Source organism: Carassius auratus, chromosome 39, assembly GCF_003368295.1.
Source record: "Carassius auratus strain Wakin chromosome 39, ASM336829v1, whole genome shotgun sequence".
Lineage (NCBI taxonomy): Eukaryota > Metazoa > Chordata > Actinopteri > Cypriniformes > Cyprinidae > Carassius > Carassius auratus.
In genome coordinates this window covers 13,136,998-13,157,445 of record NC_039281.1, presented here as the reverse complement: position 1 = coordinate 13,157,445, position 20,448 = coordinate 13,136,998, and the positions used below count along the sequence as shown (strand labels likewise).

At 35.2% G+C, this 20,448-nt stretch overlaps 1 protein-coding gene across 5 annotated transcripts in view; it reads right to left on the bottom strand.

Moving 5' to 3' along the window:
* Positions 1–3,291: 3,291 nt before the first annotated feature.
* Positions 3,292–20,448, bottom strand: part of LOC113057996 (glutamate receptor 2) — a 29,714-nt gene continuing 12,557 nt past the window's right edge. Inside the window, exons 3-16 of one of the 5 annotated variants that reach the window (XM_026225664.1) lie at positions 17,708–17,947; positions 13,249–13,445; positions 12,069–12,122; positions 11,807–11,965; positions 11,004–11,171; positions 10,685–10,789; positions 10,486–10,593; positions 10,176–10,382; positions 9,695–10,062; positions 8,981–9,179; positions 8,437–8,684; positions 7,112–7,226; positions 4,826–4,960; positions 3,292–3,609 (exon numbers count right to left, since the gene is read on the bottom strand). In XM_026225664.1, the coding sequence (XP_026081449.1) occupies positions 3,445–3,609; positions 4,826–4,960; positions 7,112–7,226; positions 8,437–8,684; positions 8,981–9,179; positions 9,695–10,062; positions 10,176–10,382; positions 10,486–10,593; positions 10,685–10,789; positions 11,004–11,171; positions 11,807–11,965; positions 12,069–12,122; positions 13,249–13,445; positions 17,708–17,947 (2,468 nt within the window). In that variant the 3' untranslated portion in view covers positions 3,292–3,444. Of the gene's footprint in view, positions 3,610–4,710; positions 4,961–6,579; positions 7,227–8,436; positions 8,685–8,980; positions 9,180–9,694; positions 10,063–10,175; positions 10,383–10,485; positions 10,594–10,684; positions 10,790–11,003; positions 11,172–11,806; positions 11,966–12,068; positions 12,123–13,248; positions 13,446–17,707; positions 17,948–20,448 lie in introns of those variants that run through there. The other 4 variants (XM_026225665.1, XM_026225667.1, XM_026225666.1 and 1 more) reach the window with 4 other exon arrangements.

Sequence of the window (20,448 nt, the reverse complement as noted above, 5' to 3'; positions counted from 1 at the left end):
ATAGTGTAGTGAATGAATCCAAATTGATTTTGTAATGAGACTTTGGCCACTGACCTTGATATCCTGAAGTTCTTCCCCTCGACTGGGTGACATATGCAAAATTTAGTCCGAGTAGTATCTGATAGACTGTCATTGCAAGGATAGGCCTACATTTCTCATTTACCATTCTAGATGGAGAGACGGAGGTCATGTTACATCACCATATACATACTGTTTAATATGAAGTGATTTCTCATCATTTTGTGTTTTGGAAGGTAATAAGAGTTCATCCTTATGAGTATGTACATACAGAAATATTTGCATGTCTTTTGCCAAAGCCTGTAATATAAATTATGCAGTGAATTGGTGCATTATTTAAATCACAATCAAATTTTTGAATTTGGATATATTAGGATTACTGCAGCAAATTTTCCTGCCCCAAATTTGTCCCACATAATTCCACTTATAATGTGTATGTTCATGAAATTGTAATCGTTTCTTACAGCCCACTTTCTGGCTCCTCTGAAAACCCTGGAAATAGCTTTGGGGATTCATTATAAGAATGCAGGATGAAAGGTGACACTGTATGAGGTATTGAGGTCTCCACTGAACTGGCATACTCCGGGCAGTCCTGTTGTTCATCCTGTTGTGATCTAGCTGCGATGTGCTCGAGTTTATCAATGACAACTTTGATTGAGTTGCAAATAGAGGAAGGTGAAGAACAGATCTTAGACATGGCAATGGGTTTTGAAGTTAGCCCACCAATCCCTTGTCTTATCATTGACCTAATGACTGAAGATAATCAAATGTCATTTTTTTCCTTTTGTGGGACCACATGACCAAAACTTACTATTATCAAAACCTTATTGCATCCATGCTACTATGTGTCAAAATAAATTCAAGATGGTGCAACATAAACAAATTTTTTTTGTGTGCACCCTTAACGTACTATTATTGGTCAAATATAAATATGAGCAGGGCGCTATGTTTGGAAACCCAGAATAGAGGAACAAAAACAGAACAGACGGTCTTTTAGCAGAAGCCTTTGAATCCCATGTCTCATCTGCTAATTTATTTTCCATCAAGAACTTTTGAATTCAGGGAACATATTTGAAGTCTGCCAAAACAAAAAAGTTCAGATCATGAAATATTGAATAAGATAAAGAGTTTGTATTTCTAAAGTGTCCTCCAAAATCAGTACACACCCTTGTGTAAAAGCACAAGGAGCCTTTAATATTTTGAGACTACATGTTAGATGAAATGTTAAATGGATGTCTCCAGAAGTGTTGGGCACCATATGGGCTGCAAAGATGAAGGGGGATTATGTAGGACGAGGAGTGGAGGCTATCTGTCATTTCGGAATGTGTGACATTCATTAACACCAATACAGAGACGTCACAGCATGATTATTTATGATCAAAACACCTCTCTGTTCCTCTCACTTCCTATCAGCCAGCAGACACATTCAAATCCATCACAACGCAACAAGGAATGAGTGGAAATTTTCATGAATTATCTATTGGGAAGATTGAATTCTTGATTGAGATGACTCAATCAACACACAATGAAGAGATTTCTGAAAACTAAAATCAATCATGCTAAAATGACTCCCTGCTGAGTATATTTTTGTCACTTCCTGCTAAGACATATTCTAGGACAGAGAGTCATCTGTCAAATGAAATGCTATAATCATGGTCACTGAAACTCATCAAAACATAAGACTATTAGTCCAGCTTTTATTTAAAAGGATCCCAAAAAATAAACAAGTTGGCACACATTCATTACAAAATGGAGAGAGAGCGGTCTTTAAAATCATGGCTTGTTCAAACTAATTTAAGTATATCATGACAAACCAAAAGTCTTAACAAATCTCCCATCTAGTAGGAAAACTGAGGAGAGGAAAGGCTGAAGAAGTGAGAAAGAAAATAAATAAACTGGACAAATAAAAATAAAAACAATTCTCACTTTTAATGACATTTTTGTTTTGTAATCTTGGCTTATTGCAGTATCAAGTATTAACCATTAGCATATGTCATGTCTTTTATAGGAAACAGTCATAGTAAATACGATAATGCTAACTATTATCAATATCAAACAAACTGTTCTCTTGTGGTTTCTTAAATACTGAAGAATAAGCATTGATGGTTTGGCCTGTAAATGGCATTTCATTATGAATTTGTTTTTAATATATATATATGTATATGTAATCTGGATGCTTGAAAAAAAAATCAAGATGCAGAGTGAAAATGTAAAATAAATAATTAAAATTCCATTTGTCTGAATTATAAAAGTGCAATAAAGTAAATAATAATAATAATAATAATAATAATAATAATAAATAATAAATAAAAATGTAAAATATTGACAAATCACTGTGTATACCATCAAACTGTACATTTAGTAATAAAACTTACAGAATGTATTGACTACATTCACATTGATGACAGATTAATATATGACTACATTTATCAATAATTTTGGCACACTTCATTATTTGGCATTTTCAAAAGAGCATTTTGTTGATGTGTATGCTTCTATTAATTTCACAGCAAAACATATCCAATAATACAATAGGTACATTTTTAAAAAACATTTTACTTTTGTTATTTCATATTATAAACAATTTTTTCTTTTTTTTATATATGTTTGTATGTATATATATATATATATATATATATATATATATATATATATATATATATATATATATATATATATATATATATATATATATATATATAACCGCTACCCTGATTTTCTTGATAAATGAAAATACAAACAGATTCTTGAAACCAAACAAGTTGATGAAAGTAAGAGAACATAAGTGTGGCACCCACTCAAACAGATTTCAAATGTCAAGCATTGCCGTATATTTCATATTACACCAAAATGTTAATGAATATATCAGAAGAGGACTAATAAATTACAAGATAAAGCAACATATTTGGCATTCAAATTTGAAACTAGTAGCTAAGCTCTTAAAAGTGTGTTGAGATTATGATTTAATAAACTGGTATGTAAGCAGGTTTATTTAAAAGCCATTTCTGTGAAAATACATAAAAATACTTTTTCATGGAGATTTTTTGTTTGTTTTATTATTAAAAAGACATTTGACATCCTGAAGCAGATGATGGTAAAGTGTGCTTGAGCCGAAATAGATATTGGAACGGCATCAGCTATGAAAACAGACAGACATTATTAACTTCTCTCTTTCCCGCTCAGAGCTTCTATGAGTTTCAAGTTTGTTCGTTACAGGGGGTAGATGTCTTTGTGTCAGTCCGTGTATTTCCGAAAGAAGAGTGCATCTTTGTTATAAAGGGCCAAGGAAGGATTGTGTCTCTGTGACATCAAATGAGGCCTCCGTCCTCCATTCAGGTGAGAGATAGGGGACAGAGCAACAGGAAAGAGAATATAACACGCTCTATTGAAAACCATTGTGTAAGGCACTCGGCGGGTTCTTATCCATCAGGAGAGATCAGTCAGACTAACGTTCATTCCCACACCAGGTCTAACAAAGGGCACCGCATGTACTGATTTGGGGAACTCAGGACTCATCACACGTCCATTCTCGCCAGTACTCCCAGTAATAGACACCCTCGCTTTGCTCCTCATAGCATCCGAAAAGGTCACCTGTAATTGACACGAACGGAGAAACAAACATCCACGCACACACACCAAACAGAGAGATGACGGAAAGTTAGAGCGTGTTTCACAAACTGGCTTCAAGCTTATTTTTAAAACGTTTAATTGAAAATGCACACGTAAATTTGATGTGGTGGAAAAACAGCAAAAATGAGGAGCGAAGTCACAAGCAAACGACATTTAGAAAATCATATCGCAAATATGAAATGAGGGAGATGGGTATGGAAGCTTGTTTCTGTCATAGAAAATAAAAAAAAGTAATTACAACTTTTTCTCACAATTGTGAGTTCATATCTCAATTTTGCAAGTTAAACTTAATACATTTACTTCTTTTCTTGTAATTTCAAGTTCTCACGGTTTGGACTTTACTTTCACTAGGTCTTAACATGTCTCAATCATGACTTTTTATATCTCAGTTTATATCTCGCAATTCATAATTCAGCCTTTTCATATTTCTTTCCCCTCACAATTATGAGCTATCATTTCAAGTTATAAACTCAGAATTTAGATTTTACATCTCAAAAAATTATTTCTCTGAATAATTATTTTACAGCTTGCATATATCTCAGAATTCTGACTTTTTCCTCAGTTGTAAGTTTACATCTCACAATTCTATTTTTTTATTTTGTTTTCTTGTAGTAGCTTGTAATCTATTCTCACAATTCAGACGTTTTGTCCTCTAGGTCTTAACATCTCGCAATTCTGATATTTTTCTTTCAATTCAGAGTTAAGAAAAGTCAGAATTCTGAAAAGAATAGTCACAATTACCTTTAAAATAAATAAATGAATAAATACATTCTGTAGCAAAATTAAGCTTCCATAGAGAAGGGCGATTCAACAACAGTCATACATGACAATGAGGTTGACATTACAAAATCACACGAGATGTACAAAAAAACTTTTCTCTCCAATATATTTGCAGTAGACTGAGAGGAAGTTTTTTTTTTTTTTTCACTAGGAAGACCAGTACATACGATCCCGTTTACGGTCCAAACCTCCTCATTCAATAAAACATTCAGGGAATGGGACAAATGGAAGCCAAAAGAAGCGTGCACGGGGACAAACTGGAATGACGGCCGCGTATCCTACCCCCTTAAATTTTTACACTTTCGATCCCATATACGTTGTACCCTTCCTTATAAGTGGCAAAATTCTGTGAATTCTGCGAGGAAGTGGGATTAATATTCTGTGCATTCTTTGCCACCTTCATGCGCTTGGCCTCGGCTCGGGACTTGTAACAGAACTCGACCAAGGCCACCAGCATGGCCAGGCCCAGGCCGCCCACCAGGATGTAGAAGACTCCAGCCACATTGCTCAGGCTAAGAGCACTGGTCTTCTCCTGTAAATGCATAAGAGACACGGGTCAGCGGTCAGGAAAAGTACAGGATTTCAATAATAAGCATTCATACTTTATGCATAAATAACAGTATATTTAAGTGGCAATTTTTGTGGATAAAAATGCACAGCTCAGGACAATAATGCTAAAACAATAACTGTACTAAGTAAAATGCGCTGCTGGTTAATGTGCCCTTGAAGCGATGCAATGGGGCCATTTAACAATTCTGCCTGAATGGGATGGATTTACTAAAGCCTTTAACATTTGCTTGAAAGTTGTATACAAAACCAACATTGTGGCTTAAAATCACAGTTTTTACATTCCTGCATGCTAATGGCTGTAGTAAATATTATTTCTTAGTTGAATTCACATTTATAGCAGGCATTAATATGCTATGCTTAGATGTGATATGAATTACGCTTTTGTAAGAAAGCCTACAGGACCATTTAAAGGGATGCTCAAGAGAGGCATCAGGATGGAAGGCACACGGGGAAGCAGATGACAGGCATTGTGGGTAGAAGTTGTGGGTAGAAGGCAGAAGTTTAACACACAAAAACACACCTACAAAAAAGTCTTCAGGGGATAGTGGCTGTCATTTAGATATTCTTTTCTAAATATTAGTGTACTGTACTGTGCACAAAATGACCACACATAAAACACACAACACATAGATACAGAGCTTACTTTTGTGAAAGACTTTTTTGCACTGTGAAATAACTTGGGAATCTATCAACCTGTTGATTTTTATAATTGTATGCAATTGGGTTCATATTTTCGACTTAAATAAAAACGGTTAATTTCAGATAATTTTAAGGTTACCAGATTTTTTTTTTAAATAAAAGTTTGCCCAATAATAGCAATAAATTGGGGTTCCCAAGCTTTCAAAATGTAAACAAAATCAAAACTATACTGATAAATGTACCTAAATTGATCAACCTCTAATCTGAGTATTACCTGTGATGGTTACGACCATGAAGTTGAGGCTATACACATTTTTTGTTGTATCATAAAAGTGCAAACATGGCCAAGCATGATGTAACAGGTTTCACAAACTGTACATATAAATATTTCAGTAAGCATGAAAACAAAGTACACCAACACAACACGACAATTAACAAAACACAACCGAACAGCTTGACACACAGTGAAACAAAGACATATAAGAATCTTGGACACCCTTGTAGATGGTCCTACAATTGACCTGAGAGAAACCATGTTCATTCTTGAACAATTTAAAGTTTTTTTTTTTTTTTTTTCTGGATATGAATGTCTTAGAACTGCTATTCTAAACTTGGCACAGCTCAGGTCTGCAAGTATTAACAGGATCTGTGATTCTCTTATTGAGAAGCTGGAAGGAGACCACTTGTGTTACAGATATTACAAAAATTGCATATGAATGAAGTGGCATGCATTACTTTTTAATTATCAGTGGATGGTACCAGATATTAGTAGCTCTGCAGGCATTAGTCAAATTTTTTTACCAAGGCATCTCATGCTTGTCTATGCATTATCAGTCTTAAATATTTTTTATTTTATAATTCTTTTTTTAAGTCATTATTACTTAAATATGGGAAATTCCCACTAATCAAAAATGTGTTTGATCACATAGAACCTGCAGCGACTAACCTTACTTCCAGAGTCCTTGGATCCACATTCACCTTTATCGTACCACCATTTGTTTTTCAGCTTGTCTAAGGTGCCTTGCTCACTGAGTTTCAATACTGCAAGGTTTACTGGCGTTCTTCACGTGGGAAATAACATAAATAACATTATCAATGTTATTTTATGTTATTATTACAATCAACTTTCTCTTAGAGTTCACCTTTTCTCTCCTCTTTTCTTTATTGGCATAGCGATTATGACGTTGATGCGCCATTTGGCCTAAGCAAATGCAAGTTTTGCAGAGCCAAATGTGAATTAACGTATCGCCTGAAGTAAGCAGCAAGGGCAACATCGATGTGTGCATGCACACAATGACCAATCAGAGAGGTTAGGTGTTTTTGTTTATGTGTGTGTCCTCTAGCAATGGTTAGCAATGCTTAACCTGTCAGTGTTGTCGAAAATGTCCGCCTTTGGACTTTTGGTTCCTGTGTGTTTTGCTGCTTACTTGAGTGTTGCATTGAGTTACCCATCACTTTGCTCTCTGGGGCTGACCTTGGAATCACCTCCCCCGCTGCCGCACTCTCCCTTGTCGTACCACCATTTGTTTTTCAATTTGTCCAACAGGCCTTGTTCATTCAGTTTTAGTACTGCGAGGTTAACCGCATTTCTTGAAACGATAAAACATAACTTGTAAGACAGGGTGAGCCAACTTAGCAATTGTCAATGGTCCTCTTTCAAACCTGAAGATTGCTTTCCTCTTTTTCAGCATTTTATCAAATAAGAAGAAATCATATCTCCTCCCTTTCAAAATATGAAGCTGTTAGAAAACATAAGACTAAGAGCATTTTTTAGGTGAGTTTAACTGAGGAAAATGGCTCAGTGCCGTGAATAGAGAAGTTTAACGCAGTACTCACATCCTTAACTAATAGCAGTGGCCTGCAAGTAACTTTACTTGAAGAAGGAGATCAGAACAGCAATAAAACGTCATCATAAATAATTAAATCTTCTGCTAAGGCCCACCCACCCAGTTCCTAAATCTATCCAGATTGGTTTCTGTTCACAGGAGGAGAAGAAGTTGAATCTCACTAAATGAAGACTGTCTCTAATAAGGCTGAGAAATGGCAAAATGAAATACATTTCAATCAAATATCAGCATATCTTCAATAAATTCATTAACATTGGTAAACCAAAGCAGTGCCACCTCTTGCATGAATATGTCTAAATTTGGTTTAATCAGCCAAATTGGAAGTTCAAAGCACATCTTGTTAATGTTCTTTAACGAAAATTGTGTACTGCAGGGGTTTGGTAAAAAAAAATAAAAAAATAGATTATAAAAACATTTCAGAAATCACATTATTAGAAATAAGGAAAGACAGCAATAATTCATGAATATAGAAAGATGAGAGACATGATAGGAGAGGATATTAGACAGAACCTTGAAACATTCAAAAGACAAAAAAAAAAAACAAGACAAAACTTGAAAAAGACAAAATCTCAAAGCCATAATTCTATAGATTAGAATCTGTCCAATTTGAATTTAAATAATGAACAAATGTACTAATATAATGTTTATCTGTAAGATATAGATTAATGAGGTATCTAAATATATAATGTATATAAAATAACAAGTAGGGATAAATGTAGATATAAATAAGATATAATGGTTTTTTTTTTAATGTGTAAAAGAATCAGCATAATAAATATTTTCCTTCTCCTTTTTTATCTCTTTTTTTATCTACCAATTATTTATTTGGCTCTAATGTATCCACTACCACATCTATCTCTTCTATACAAACCAGGACACATGAGCACAGCTACATCAGGGTAGGTGGGATACTATAACAACATTGGACACATTGTTATACTATTCCACCCACCTTAATGAGGATCCTTTGGGGGTGGCGATGCCGTAGCCTTTGGAGTCCAGGTTTCCTCCGACCTTCATAGTGTCACAAGGTTTGCGCTGCTCGATGTACTCATTCATGGTGGACTCCAGGAGGTATGCATACTTCCCCTTGGACTTCCTCACCCGCATTACACCTTCTGCTGTCGTCTTCACAAATACAGAGGGCTCTGCACTTTTCATATACGTCCACATTTTGTCAAAAAGAGCGATTTTGGAACGCTGGAAATGAAAAAACGAAGCCTGGATTAATATAAACTCTTTAAAATCTCTAACAATGGTTAAGCCATACAGGTATTTTCATTTTACTGTGACTACAATCAGCAATGAAGCTTGGGATTTAGCATTTAGCTTAGCGTCTTATTTCAGCCTCTAAAACATTTAACAAAAGTGTGTGTTATTTCATCAGGCCTGTTTAAAACTTGCATTAATAATAGTAAAAACCAAATTGCAAATGCTAAATTTAAGAAAAAGTGGACATATGGATTAGGAATTACAGAGAGTGGAATGGCTCTTACTCTGAAAAACTCTTTTGTTGAACCAGAGTCTAAAGTTCCATAAGCAATCTCTGTTTGCTTTGCTAAGTCCTCTGCACTCTCAATTGGAGACACCATCCTCTCCACTGTTAGGAAGGCAGCCAAGTTAGCCGTGTAGGATGAAATTATGATCAGGGTGAAAAACCACCAGACTCCTCCAACTATGCGGCCAGAAAGAGACCTGATGAAAAACATGCAATGGGAATCATTAGACATGACAGCATGATCACAGTTAAAAAGGCTATAATAAAAGCAAAATACATACAGTGTAAATATGACATGCAGCGCCATTGTATTGCTGAAACTGTGACGTCAACAAGTTGGTGACTAAAGACTTTTAAGTCAACAAGAAATCTGAACAGATGCTTCACTAATGATTTTAAAGTATTTGTAAAAATTGCTGCTAGGCATAATTTACTTCACATGCTTAGATGAGTCTATCATTCATAATGAATTTCAAACATTTTAAATATGTAATGTTTCATCTTAAGTTTATTTTAGTGTAGTACATGTATTTATTTCAGCATAGATTTAACTAATACTTCATCTTAATTCAAATCTTTTGACCAAGAAAATCAAGCACCAAGTAATCTGAAGGAGAAGAGACTACAAAAATGCATTTGCTTTTGTAAAACCAGCATGTCTTAAAGAAACTGCATGTAGAAATATAAAGAGGTTTGAAGATCATGAACAAACCTTGGTGAAATATCACAGCCTTGTCTCATGAAGGCTCCAAGGGAGAACCAAAGGCTGTTGAAAATCCCAAACTCGTTGGTTGACTCATTGGTTTGTATCTGGCCATCCTCATATTCCTCTGTGTGCCACTCATACGGACTGAAACGACTGACCAGGAAAAGCACCACGCTTACACCGATGTAGGCAAACACGATACACATCCATATCTCATAGGCCAGAGGGTCCAAGAATGAGAAAACCCCAGGCTTGGATTTCTGAGGCTTCTTGATCATGATGGAGATGCCCAAACTCATGAATGGCTTTGAGAAGTCAATGACTTCTTCTCTGACTAAAGTGATAGTCAGTGGAGCCACTGCTATGTCAGCTTTCTAAAATCAAAGAGATTTCATGTTTATTGATCATAAGCAATGTTGATGCTAATAGTTAAGACTATTTTTCAGATCATCAGAAACTACTTATCAATTACGCCCAACTTTCTTACCCCATAAACCAACTCTCCAACCATTCCATTCCAGATCTTCGTCTCTGCATCTCTGGCTCCATATTTGCCATCTCCAACTATTTTCAGCTGATATTTAAATCCACAGTGTTTTGCTATTTCAGCTGCCAAGTCCACACAGTACCCCTCATATCTTTCATTATCCACAAAAAGGTCAGCATTCTTCTTTAGCATTACATACGGCGCTTCCTGAAAAGACAACAGGGAACACATTGTCAAAAAATGGTGCTTGACTGCAGAGCACATTTCAACGCTAAAGTATTTAGTGTGGACGACCACAAATTAGACCTACTAGAATAGTGGTGACAATCACAGTCTTGTTTTCAAGCCCCATTGTATCATTTGGGAAGAGATCAGACTTTGTCACAACCATTTTATCAACTTCATTCCAATAGCCAATCTAAAAAAGAGAGGCATTTGTGAGTAACCTGTAACACTTATGACATGAAATATTAAATGATGCTTTCTTTCTATACAGGAAAAAGCCTTACCTTAACTGGACCATTGCTTTTCAGTTCCATGACATTGACTGTGTAATTTACCCTCTTTCCATACTGGTCAAACTGAATGTTACCAGTGAGACCGTCAACTCTCACCTGCATGAAAAGTAAATGACAAGAAAGGAAAGTCACTTTTGAAGAATTGATTGTTTTCTTAAATATCTAAAGTGGCCTCCAAAAGTGACTGGTATTCAGAATCTTATTTAAACGAAGATTGTATTTTACAAACACTTTATCAGCCCAATTTAAACAATACAGTTATATAAATTTGTTTGTACTCATGGGGCAGATTGGCACAATGACTTGTCACCTGTTTTAGAGCACGCTCAATCTCCACCCCTTGTGCCCATGGTACAGCAGGATTGGCCAGACAGTCCCCAGTGTTAGCTCTGCGGGATATGTCAATTCGCTGTTTGTGCAGGTAACGGAAGGCCTCAGTCATCACCTGAACTGCGTCATACGTCAGTGCTGAAGTGTACTGGATACAGAGAGAAGACAGCAAGGAATTAGTTAACAGGGTTGGAGAAGAGAATCAAAAAAATACTTGTATTGTAGGTGATATAGTATTTCTAGATGTAATGTGTGTTCCAAGATTATTGCCACCAGTTCATAAAAATTATATTAGATCATAATATATACATTAAATAAATAAGCCTTGTTCAAATTTATTAGGTAAAACTATCTCTGGTAAGAATAACAGCAGTCACATTAATTTCATTACATTTGAATTTGTTTTCTACCTCAATGTATGTTCAATTCATACATTGTTATTTAAGAAGGTGTTCTCAATTCTAAATTACAAATTTTCAGGATTCATTGGTAATGTAAGAATGAAATACTTGACTTCAGTCCCAGGAAATTAAGCACCTTCTAAGTCTTCATAAATTGGCGAGAAGACAGATGAGACTACATTTTATCTGGAGTAGGAAATGACTAACAAGCTTGTCCTGCAAATGGCCTGAACTATACGGGCATTTAAATGAAGAGGTTTTATGTTCATGTAGCAATAACCTGAACATTTATTTTAATCATATTAAGTGAAGCTGTCTGAAACGGTAAAAGGGACAGTCACACACACACACACACACACACACACACACACATAGATCTCACCCGTATCTTGCTGTCAGCTCCAGGATATTCTTTTTCCTCCAGGGCTTCCCAGCGCTGGTCAAATTTAGATACCAGGGGGTCATCGAAATCCACAATCTGAAAGCCTGACACATTGGCTCCACCGTATTGGATTTTTGAAAGATCTCCATCCACAAAACCCTGAAAAAAAAAAAAAAGCTTTTTTTTTTTTTTGCATTTTTGCGTGTTACATTTTCAAAAAGTCATGTTTTTCTTTGGTGATGTTACATTTCAGATAATTTACCAGGTTTGCTATGATGTAGTGATATCCTTTCACATGCCTGCCAATAGTTATGACCTGCAAAGAGAATAATGAAGCTCATCAAATCAATGGAATAAAAATAAATCAAATATATTTCAAATAATGAAAAGAGAATGTGTTGTGCTGCGCAATGCCAGCCAGAGAAATGAACTGAAATAAAAGCAGCTTGAGAGGTTTGTGTGCTGCAGCAAAGTACTCTTGATTTATATGTGCAAGTGTGTGTAGATAAAGCTATATTATGGAGACCAGATCAGTTGCATTTATTCTGGTGGTTGGTTAAACACATTTCTGCAGGCCTTAAATAGAAATCAATAGCTCTTCCCTGAGGGTGCAGCGAGTGTGAATGTAAAACCCATCTCATGAGGACTTTTCTGCCCACCAATGGTGTCTGTTTGTGCTGGCTAGTAATGATTCATAGTCATGGTGCTCTTAAAATGTACTTAGTTGCTTTATTTATTATCTTTATAAGTATTACGTAGACATGTGATTTATATAAAGACAAAAATTACTTTTAGATTGTCACTTTCTTTGGGGTCTATACGTCTCTTATGCTCAACAAGGGTGCATTTATTTAATAAAAATGATTATATTATAAATAAAATACTATAAATATTTGTAAATGTTTTTACAATTTAAAATAACTGCTGTCTATTTTAATACGTTTTTTAAAATATAATTTATTATGTGATAAAATTCTGAATTTTCAGCGGCCATTATTCCAGTCTTCATTTTTCACAGTTATTATATTCTGCTTTGCTGCTCAAGAAACAATTCTTATTATTGTCAATGTTGAAAAAAAAGAACAACATTTATTTGGAATATATATCTTTTGTAACATCATTTATATGTGTTTTACATTAACATTACACATATTGCTGGTTAATGAATGTTAACCAAGTTAAAGTAAAAAAAAAAAAACATCTTTCTGACCCCAACTATTAAATGCTAATGTATTTGTTTTGCTATGCTTTCCATGTTTGTATGCAATGTCTGCATTATTTCAGCACCCATACAAATGACAATGACTTAAATACAAATGCATCTAGACCAGCACTTATTAGGAGCACAATTTTTGAGAGGAAATACTGCAAGCTAAGATAGCAATGTAATAATGACAATTACATCAGAATCATTCAGTGTTTGTGCATATTGATTTGTATACCTGTTCCATGATATCTTTAACTTTGTCCTGTTCACAGTCAAGGATGACTCTCCGCTCCTTCTTGTTTTCTAGGTCCTGGAAGAGTGAGCGATATGCTTCATCCTTTTTCTCATCCTTCATGTTGCCCACATTGATGGCGGTCACCTGCCATTTCTTCTCTGCTGCTGTGTCCAGCACAACTTGGAGTGTAGTAAGTCCTGAGGAAGAGGAACAGATAAGCATTTTTGCAAGATGCAAGGAATCTATCAAAGCCACAAAGGTAAAAATAGGCTGCTTAAAAAGAATTTGAATAAAGGTATATCTGCAAAGAAATATGCATAATTTCAGATGCATCGTTTCGGATTGTTTGAGCTAAGCAACTCATGATATGTTATTCTTATGTAATTGTTTTAATTTCTTTGCATGATTCACACCATTCTGAAGCACTGGTTGCCAGTTACATCTTAAATAATACACCACGGATGATTTGATACAGATAATAAGGCTCTTAAATTGGCATTTTCATTTCTGTCAGTCACAGGGGAAGTAAACAGCTAAAACAATCGATTAAGCATGACGGCATAACAGCTACTTGCACTTGTTTATAAATAGTCAATGTGAGTGAGTGTTTGTATGCTGGATATGTATATTTGATTTTTAAGAATATGAAACCATTTTTCTGTGTTTCAGCCAAGTACATTAATCGTAGGTAAAATCTCTGGGAGTGAGAGGCACAATGGGCTCCCGTGTGTAACCTGTGTTAAATGTGCAGCTTAGAGACATGAGGATCAAGGCTTACAGCTATTCTCGGCGATAAGAGATTAAAAACTCGTCAGTGAGGGCTATTAATGCTAACAAATGAGCTGATAACATTGACTCCAACACACTCCAAAATCACTTCTGAATCTAGCAAATCCCGATGTGGGTCACTTAAAACCTAAGGAGCAAACGAGATAATAGCACTTCTGCTCATCATTCTTCCAGGACACTCCAAAATCACTTCTGAATCTAGGAAAGCCTGATGGGTGACATAGAAGCTGAAGATTTAACCATTTAAATGCAGGCAAATCCAGACTCATAAGTAATTTATTTAATTTGCGATCAATTTCATTAGAATTTGAAAAAGGATTTAACATTGTAACTCCTATTTATGGCAAAATAAAAACAACAACAACAACAACAAACAAAATAACAACAACAACAGCATCGTTCTAATATTCTGATTTGCTGCTTAGTGTTTAAAACTGCTTAAATTGTCTGTACAAAAGATTCTTAGATGAATAGAAGCTTCTGCATTTATTTAAAACATTTTTTAGTTACATTGTACCTTTACTGTCTATTTTTAGCAATAATGTGCATAGTTGCTCATTAAAAAAGTAAATAAATAAAAATCTTACGGAGTGCAAACTTTTAAACAGTAGTGTATTTGTAGCATGTATTATATTATTTTACATCAGTGTTCCCTAATCTTGATACATAAGCATGAATTAAACCTTGTGAATTGTGCTTGTGGTTCAATATCTGTCCATTGGTTTCCCAGTATGGGGTCTCCCTCATTGACCTGTGATGTCAGCTGTATTACATAATCTCATTGTCCCTCTATATGCACTACACAGCTGGATCTTTGTAGATCGTCAGAGGTGTTAGGCTGATTTAATTAGCCAGCCCAATAATGCAGAGGTTATAGATGAGTCTCACATTCAGGGAGAATTAGTCTTTGTGCACAGTCAATTTCTTTATTGATTATATAAGACACTTAAAAACAAAGCAAACCAATAACAGAAGATAAAGTCAAAGGAGCAGTGACTGTCTTTAATATCCTTCAAGTTCAAACAAAAAAAGAAATGCACAATCCAGGCAAAGTTTACATTTAATGACCTGCTGAAACAGGCATTCTGGTGCTCTAGCATGTTTTCCAGTTGTAAGCAATTTTCTGTTGTTATTTTTTTGTTTGTCATGCACCTGTCCCTGATGACAACACACCACCTAACAAGCACGAGACAGCATTTGTGAGACTGTATGTGTGTGTCACTGTTGCTCTGGGTCCCTTGTCTCATGCACTCCAGGACCACGGACAGCAACATGTCAGATCCACATGGGCAGCAGGCAGGGTGAAGAAATGACGCTCAGCTGCAGTCACTTCGCTGCTCATCAGCATCCAGTGCAAAAGCAATGCTGTCATTTCCGTCAGGTGAGTGATGAAGAAAGTATCTAAAGAGATCAACTGTCATGCAGAAAGCAACCAACATGCTATAAGAATCCATAATGTCTCCGCATCCACACCACTGAGCGAAACTCTAAGCTGGAACCTTCACATAATTTACATAAGCACAACAACTACCACCCTGGCCACCAGTAACTTCACTTCCACACACTCTGTGTTTTAAAAATAAAAGCCTCTCTCGGACTATAAATTATGCATTTGTTTCCTGCTAAAGTGCTAAATATCAGGGTTGAATAAACTCTTTATTAACCCATAAGCCATTTCTTTACTAAAACATGCACAAGATAGTTAATGCTGCAACAAGTGTGTATGCATTTCTCTGTGAAAGTTTTCCAGGCCAAAAAAACAAAACAATGCAGTGGTGTGTGTTGGATTTGTTTGTTAGTTTGATAGTTTTTTTTTTTTAATAAGAAATAATTTCATTATTTTATTCAGCAAGGAATCATTAAATCGATCAAAATTGACAGTAAATAAATTTATTAAGATTTCTATTTCAAATTAATGCTGTTATTTCTTAGAATAAAAAAATAAAAAAATCTGAAAATCCACAAAAATATTAAGCCGCACAGTTGTGTTCAACATTAATAATAAGAAGAAATTAACACCAAACCAGCATATCTGAATATTTTCTGGAGGATCATGTGACACCGAAGACTGGAAATAAATTACATTTTCAAAAAAAAGTTTAAATTGTAACAATATTTCACAATATTGCTCTTATTGTTGTGTTTTTAATCAAATAAATACAGCTTTGGTTAGCGTAATAAACATATTTCAAAAACAACAACAAAAATATTATAGACTACATTTTTGAGTCGTACTGTATATTGTGCATTTAAGCTAATGACACTGTTGTCTGCATTGCATAAAAGCGCTATAGAATAAAAGTGATTTGAATTGACTTTAAACTCTGGAAAATTATGTTCAATGTTATCTTCTTCATCCTGTATTTCACATGCCACAGCATGTAAACCATCTGAAAATATATATTATAAGATGCAGCACACATCCTATTATGTAAACTCAATTTTCTGCATTATTTGCAAAAATGGAGGACTGGAGGAATATTTTATTTCCGATTCTAACCAGTAGAACGCATCATGACCACAGGCGCTGTGCTGTTACTCTCACACAGTAACACTGACACATTAATAACACACTGAGCACAGTGGTTGCCATGGGAATGCAGCATCAATCGACCTAATTAGTATGACAAGTGATGTAAACGTGTGAGTCAAGGTGCATATTTCATCCCACATACACCACCACATGAGTCTGAAATAAATAATGCAGATTCAGCCCGCAACAAATGCAAACAGTCACAAAAGCATACATGCAAATGATAAGGTTCATACAAAATTATTATTTATTTATTTATTTATTTAATTTTTATTTTTTATTTTGTTTTTTGTTTTTTTTTGGGGGGGGGGGGGGTTATTTATGCAATGTTAATATTCATAAATGACAAATTGTGTGCATACCGATCTTCATACTAGGAAAGTTAAAAGTAGCAACCTCATAGTTGAGAAAACATCACCATTACAAACATGTATGACCTTACAGACTCACGTCAGCTATTCCTATTTGTGCCACACAGCTCTCACCCTCTACAACCATCAAAGAAAGAGAGAAATGGAGGGTGAATTAGAGGGAAATGAGTGAGACAGAAAGGGAGAATTAAAAAATGGAGAGTGAGAGAGACAGACAAGCTTGAGACAAATAGAAAGCTGAGAAACAAAGGCCAACAAACAACAAAATGAACCTTAAATTATGAGGTCTCCCTTCAGCTCAAGGTGCAAAATAAACCTATGTTTTATTTTTGATATGCCTTTTTTTAAAGGCTAATATCCATAAAAATGAATATTCTAAAAACAACAGCCCTAATCCTGTCTGCAACATCAAATATTGTCAATTGCTTTTATATAGCATCATATTACTGTGTGAGTTACAATACTCTGCAGGCCCTGTGCCTTTTAATGACGCCCCATGCTGAATCAGCCCCATGTACCGCCTTTAAATACACAGAAGTGATTAGGCACTTTACTCATATTTATTTTAAAATGCTAAAGAAAGGCCTTCATTCAAAAGTGATTATTTGGGCTAAACAATAAACCAGCTGATGTGCCTGAAAGCCACCCCACTGGCAAAACCCAAATTGAATCCTATTTAAAAGTAAATCTGTCATTTCTCTACAACCCACACACTGTCGTGACGTGACGTACATATGGTGTTGAATAATGCAGTCCAGTGCCTTACCTCGGTCACTGTCGTACAGGTAGGCAAACTTGTCCCATTTGTAGTACTCAATGAGACTCAGGAGAGGTCCTTTGATGTCTGGTCGCATCTGAATGATAAACTGCTGATTTCCATCCAAGGGAAAGCTTGGTGTGATGAAAGAGACGTGAAGTGTCCCGCAGAACGATGTTATTGTGTTGACAGACTTTTTGTCATAAAATCCAAAAATAGCATAAACTCCTCTTGAGAACTGAGAACAGACTGAAAAAAAGAGAATTGATTAGAATCTAAAAGAAAAGTAACACATTATGAGAGTCTTGCATAAACTGTAAAATCTAATTTGTAAAAATTCTTCAATAATTCTTCCTTTTTCTTCAAGATTTCTGAAAAATGTCATTACAAAGTTTACAAAGTTTAGTAAGATTAAGTGTTTTCAAGAATTATGTGAAATTTGATTAGGAAAAACTATAGAGTTAGCACAAGAGTTAGCACCAGTCTTTCATTAACAGCAGTGCATGCAGTTCATTATTACATTGTTGTTTGATCTCAAAATAATACGTTTGAAAAAAAAAAATCATCACTGTCATCTTGGTCCTGTTGTCTGGTCAGAGCCTCGGGAGTATATGAGCAAGAGAAACAATATTACTAAAACGGGATGTTTGCTGGCACCTAATGAGTCTTTGTGTTACTCATAAATCACACCGGGACAAACATAGGTGCAAAAGACTGTAAGTACAGTTTGTCCTCATGTTCCTGAGATGGTACAACACACTGTAACTGGGCCACCTCTATATCAATGACCATCTGGCTCTGAGCAGCTGGATTTTTTTTCCTCCATCTATGACAACAGCTCTATTTTCATTACCACCCCCATCCCAGACTGTCACTTTTTCCCAAGACACCTTTCAGCCTGTCACCTACATGTATACATTTCATACAATGGAAGCTTCTCCAAGGATTTGACAGATCATAAAGCAAAAGTGCACGGCTGCTCTTAGACCTGTCCTTGATGAGTATGTTGCCTAGCACTAGTAGTCAAATAAACTAGGTCTAGCAAAATAGTTTAAAAAATTTATAAACATTAAACATCCCGATCTCTAACCAGTTTCAACATTTGCATTGATTTAGCACTCAGACTGGCAAGAAGAGGTCAAGTCATTTGATGGGTCAGGGCAGGTCATCTGGTAAATAGTTGATGAATCAACAAATTCTGGCATTTTGCATTAGGTTGCTATCTTAGCCAGTGCCCCAAGCATACATAGTAAACTTTTATAAATATGCAATGCCAATGTCATCCACAAGACATGCTTTTAATATACCCATATACCACATGAACTCCATGAATACATTTTTTAAATTACCAGCTGTATTACAACAACATAATTGAGAAAGGATGCCAAGTACAGATAAAAATGCACCTTTCTTTAGGCTGTTACTGTATACAAATAAGGGGACCGTTTCTTTTTAACGCTGTCAGTTATTGCTTGCAGTTGACTGCAATACATTCTGAGTGATTCTTCGATTAGGAGAACTGTTCTGTTCCCTAGTATGAATTTAAAGAAAAAATAAAAATATTCTAGATTTAAAGGGCAGATTATTATAGTCTCAAAATAATCTTTATTACTCTTTCCTCTTTAACAAATGTATATAAAAAAAAAAAACAGAGACGCCCAATCTTGCATTTTTTTAGTGTTTTTACAGTATATATGTATATATATATATATATATATATATATATATATATATATATATATATATATATATATATATATATATATATATATATATATATATATATATCAATTCCTAGCAGGGAATTGAAGAAGATAGCAGAAATCAGTATAATTCATTGAAATATTTACATCACTGTTGTAAAATACGTTGTTTAGGCATCGTTGCCAAAGAGATATGAGATGAATTTCCATTTAAAAAACAACTAAAACACATTAAAAAAAAGTGTAAATTTTTAGTGTCAATGGTGCCTCTATAATTAAAGAATCCCCTATTCAACCCATATCTCAGTATGTGTGATATGGAATGAACACAAACTTGAGACTTAAATGTTTGTATGGGCCAGTCAGTCAAGTGTGAAAGAACAGTAGATTTATGTCTTATTAAAGTCTTTTAATAAGAGCAAGGCCGCCACCACAGAGAGCGAATGAGACTCAAGAAGCCATTAATGACTCTGTCACATATGACTGCTTTTCAGTGGCATAGAGTCATTAGTATACAGAAACAACCCTAATAAGTGGAGTGTGTGGATAAATTACTTCATGCTGTTAATAGCTTCTGAGCTCTGCTTATTTATTTTATTTCTTGTCATTATTACTTTTGCATTTAATCAAAGAAAGACAATAAAGACTGATCTCTCTCTCAGACAGACAGACAGACAGACAGATAGATAGATAGATAGATAGAGAGAGAGAGAGAGAGAGAGAGAGAGAGAGAGAGAGATGGATAGATAAAGCTCTGTAGGGGCACACTGTGCCTGATCATAGTGCTGATATCAAATGTGTCCTGGTGTAATGAAAGCAAGGTAACCTTCAGAGAGACACAGCGAGATGAAAAAGCGAGAGAGCAGAACGCCTGTAGTGGTATATTTAGCTGTCCTCATTAATTGGCCTTATTTTCTTGCATCTGACACATTCTGTTCTATAGGGCTTCCATTTCCTGGACCTGCTTTCAAAATGTGTATCTTCATGGAGTTGTAAGCTGCAATTTAGTATACATTATATTATTGAATCCACTATTTACACACCATT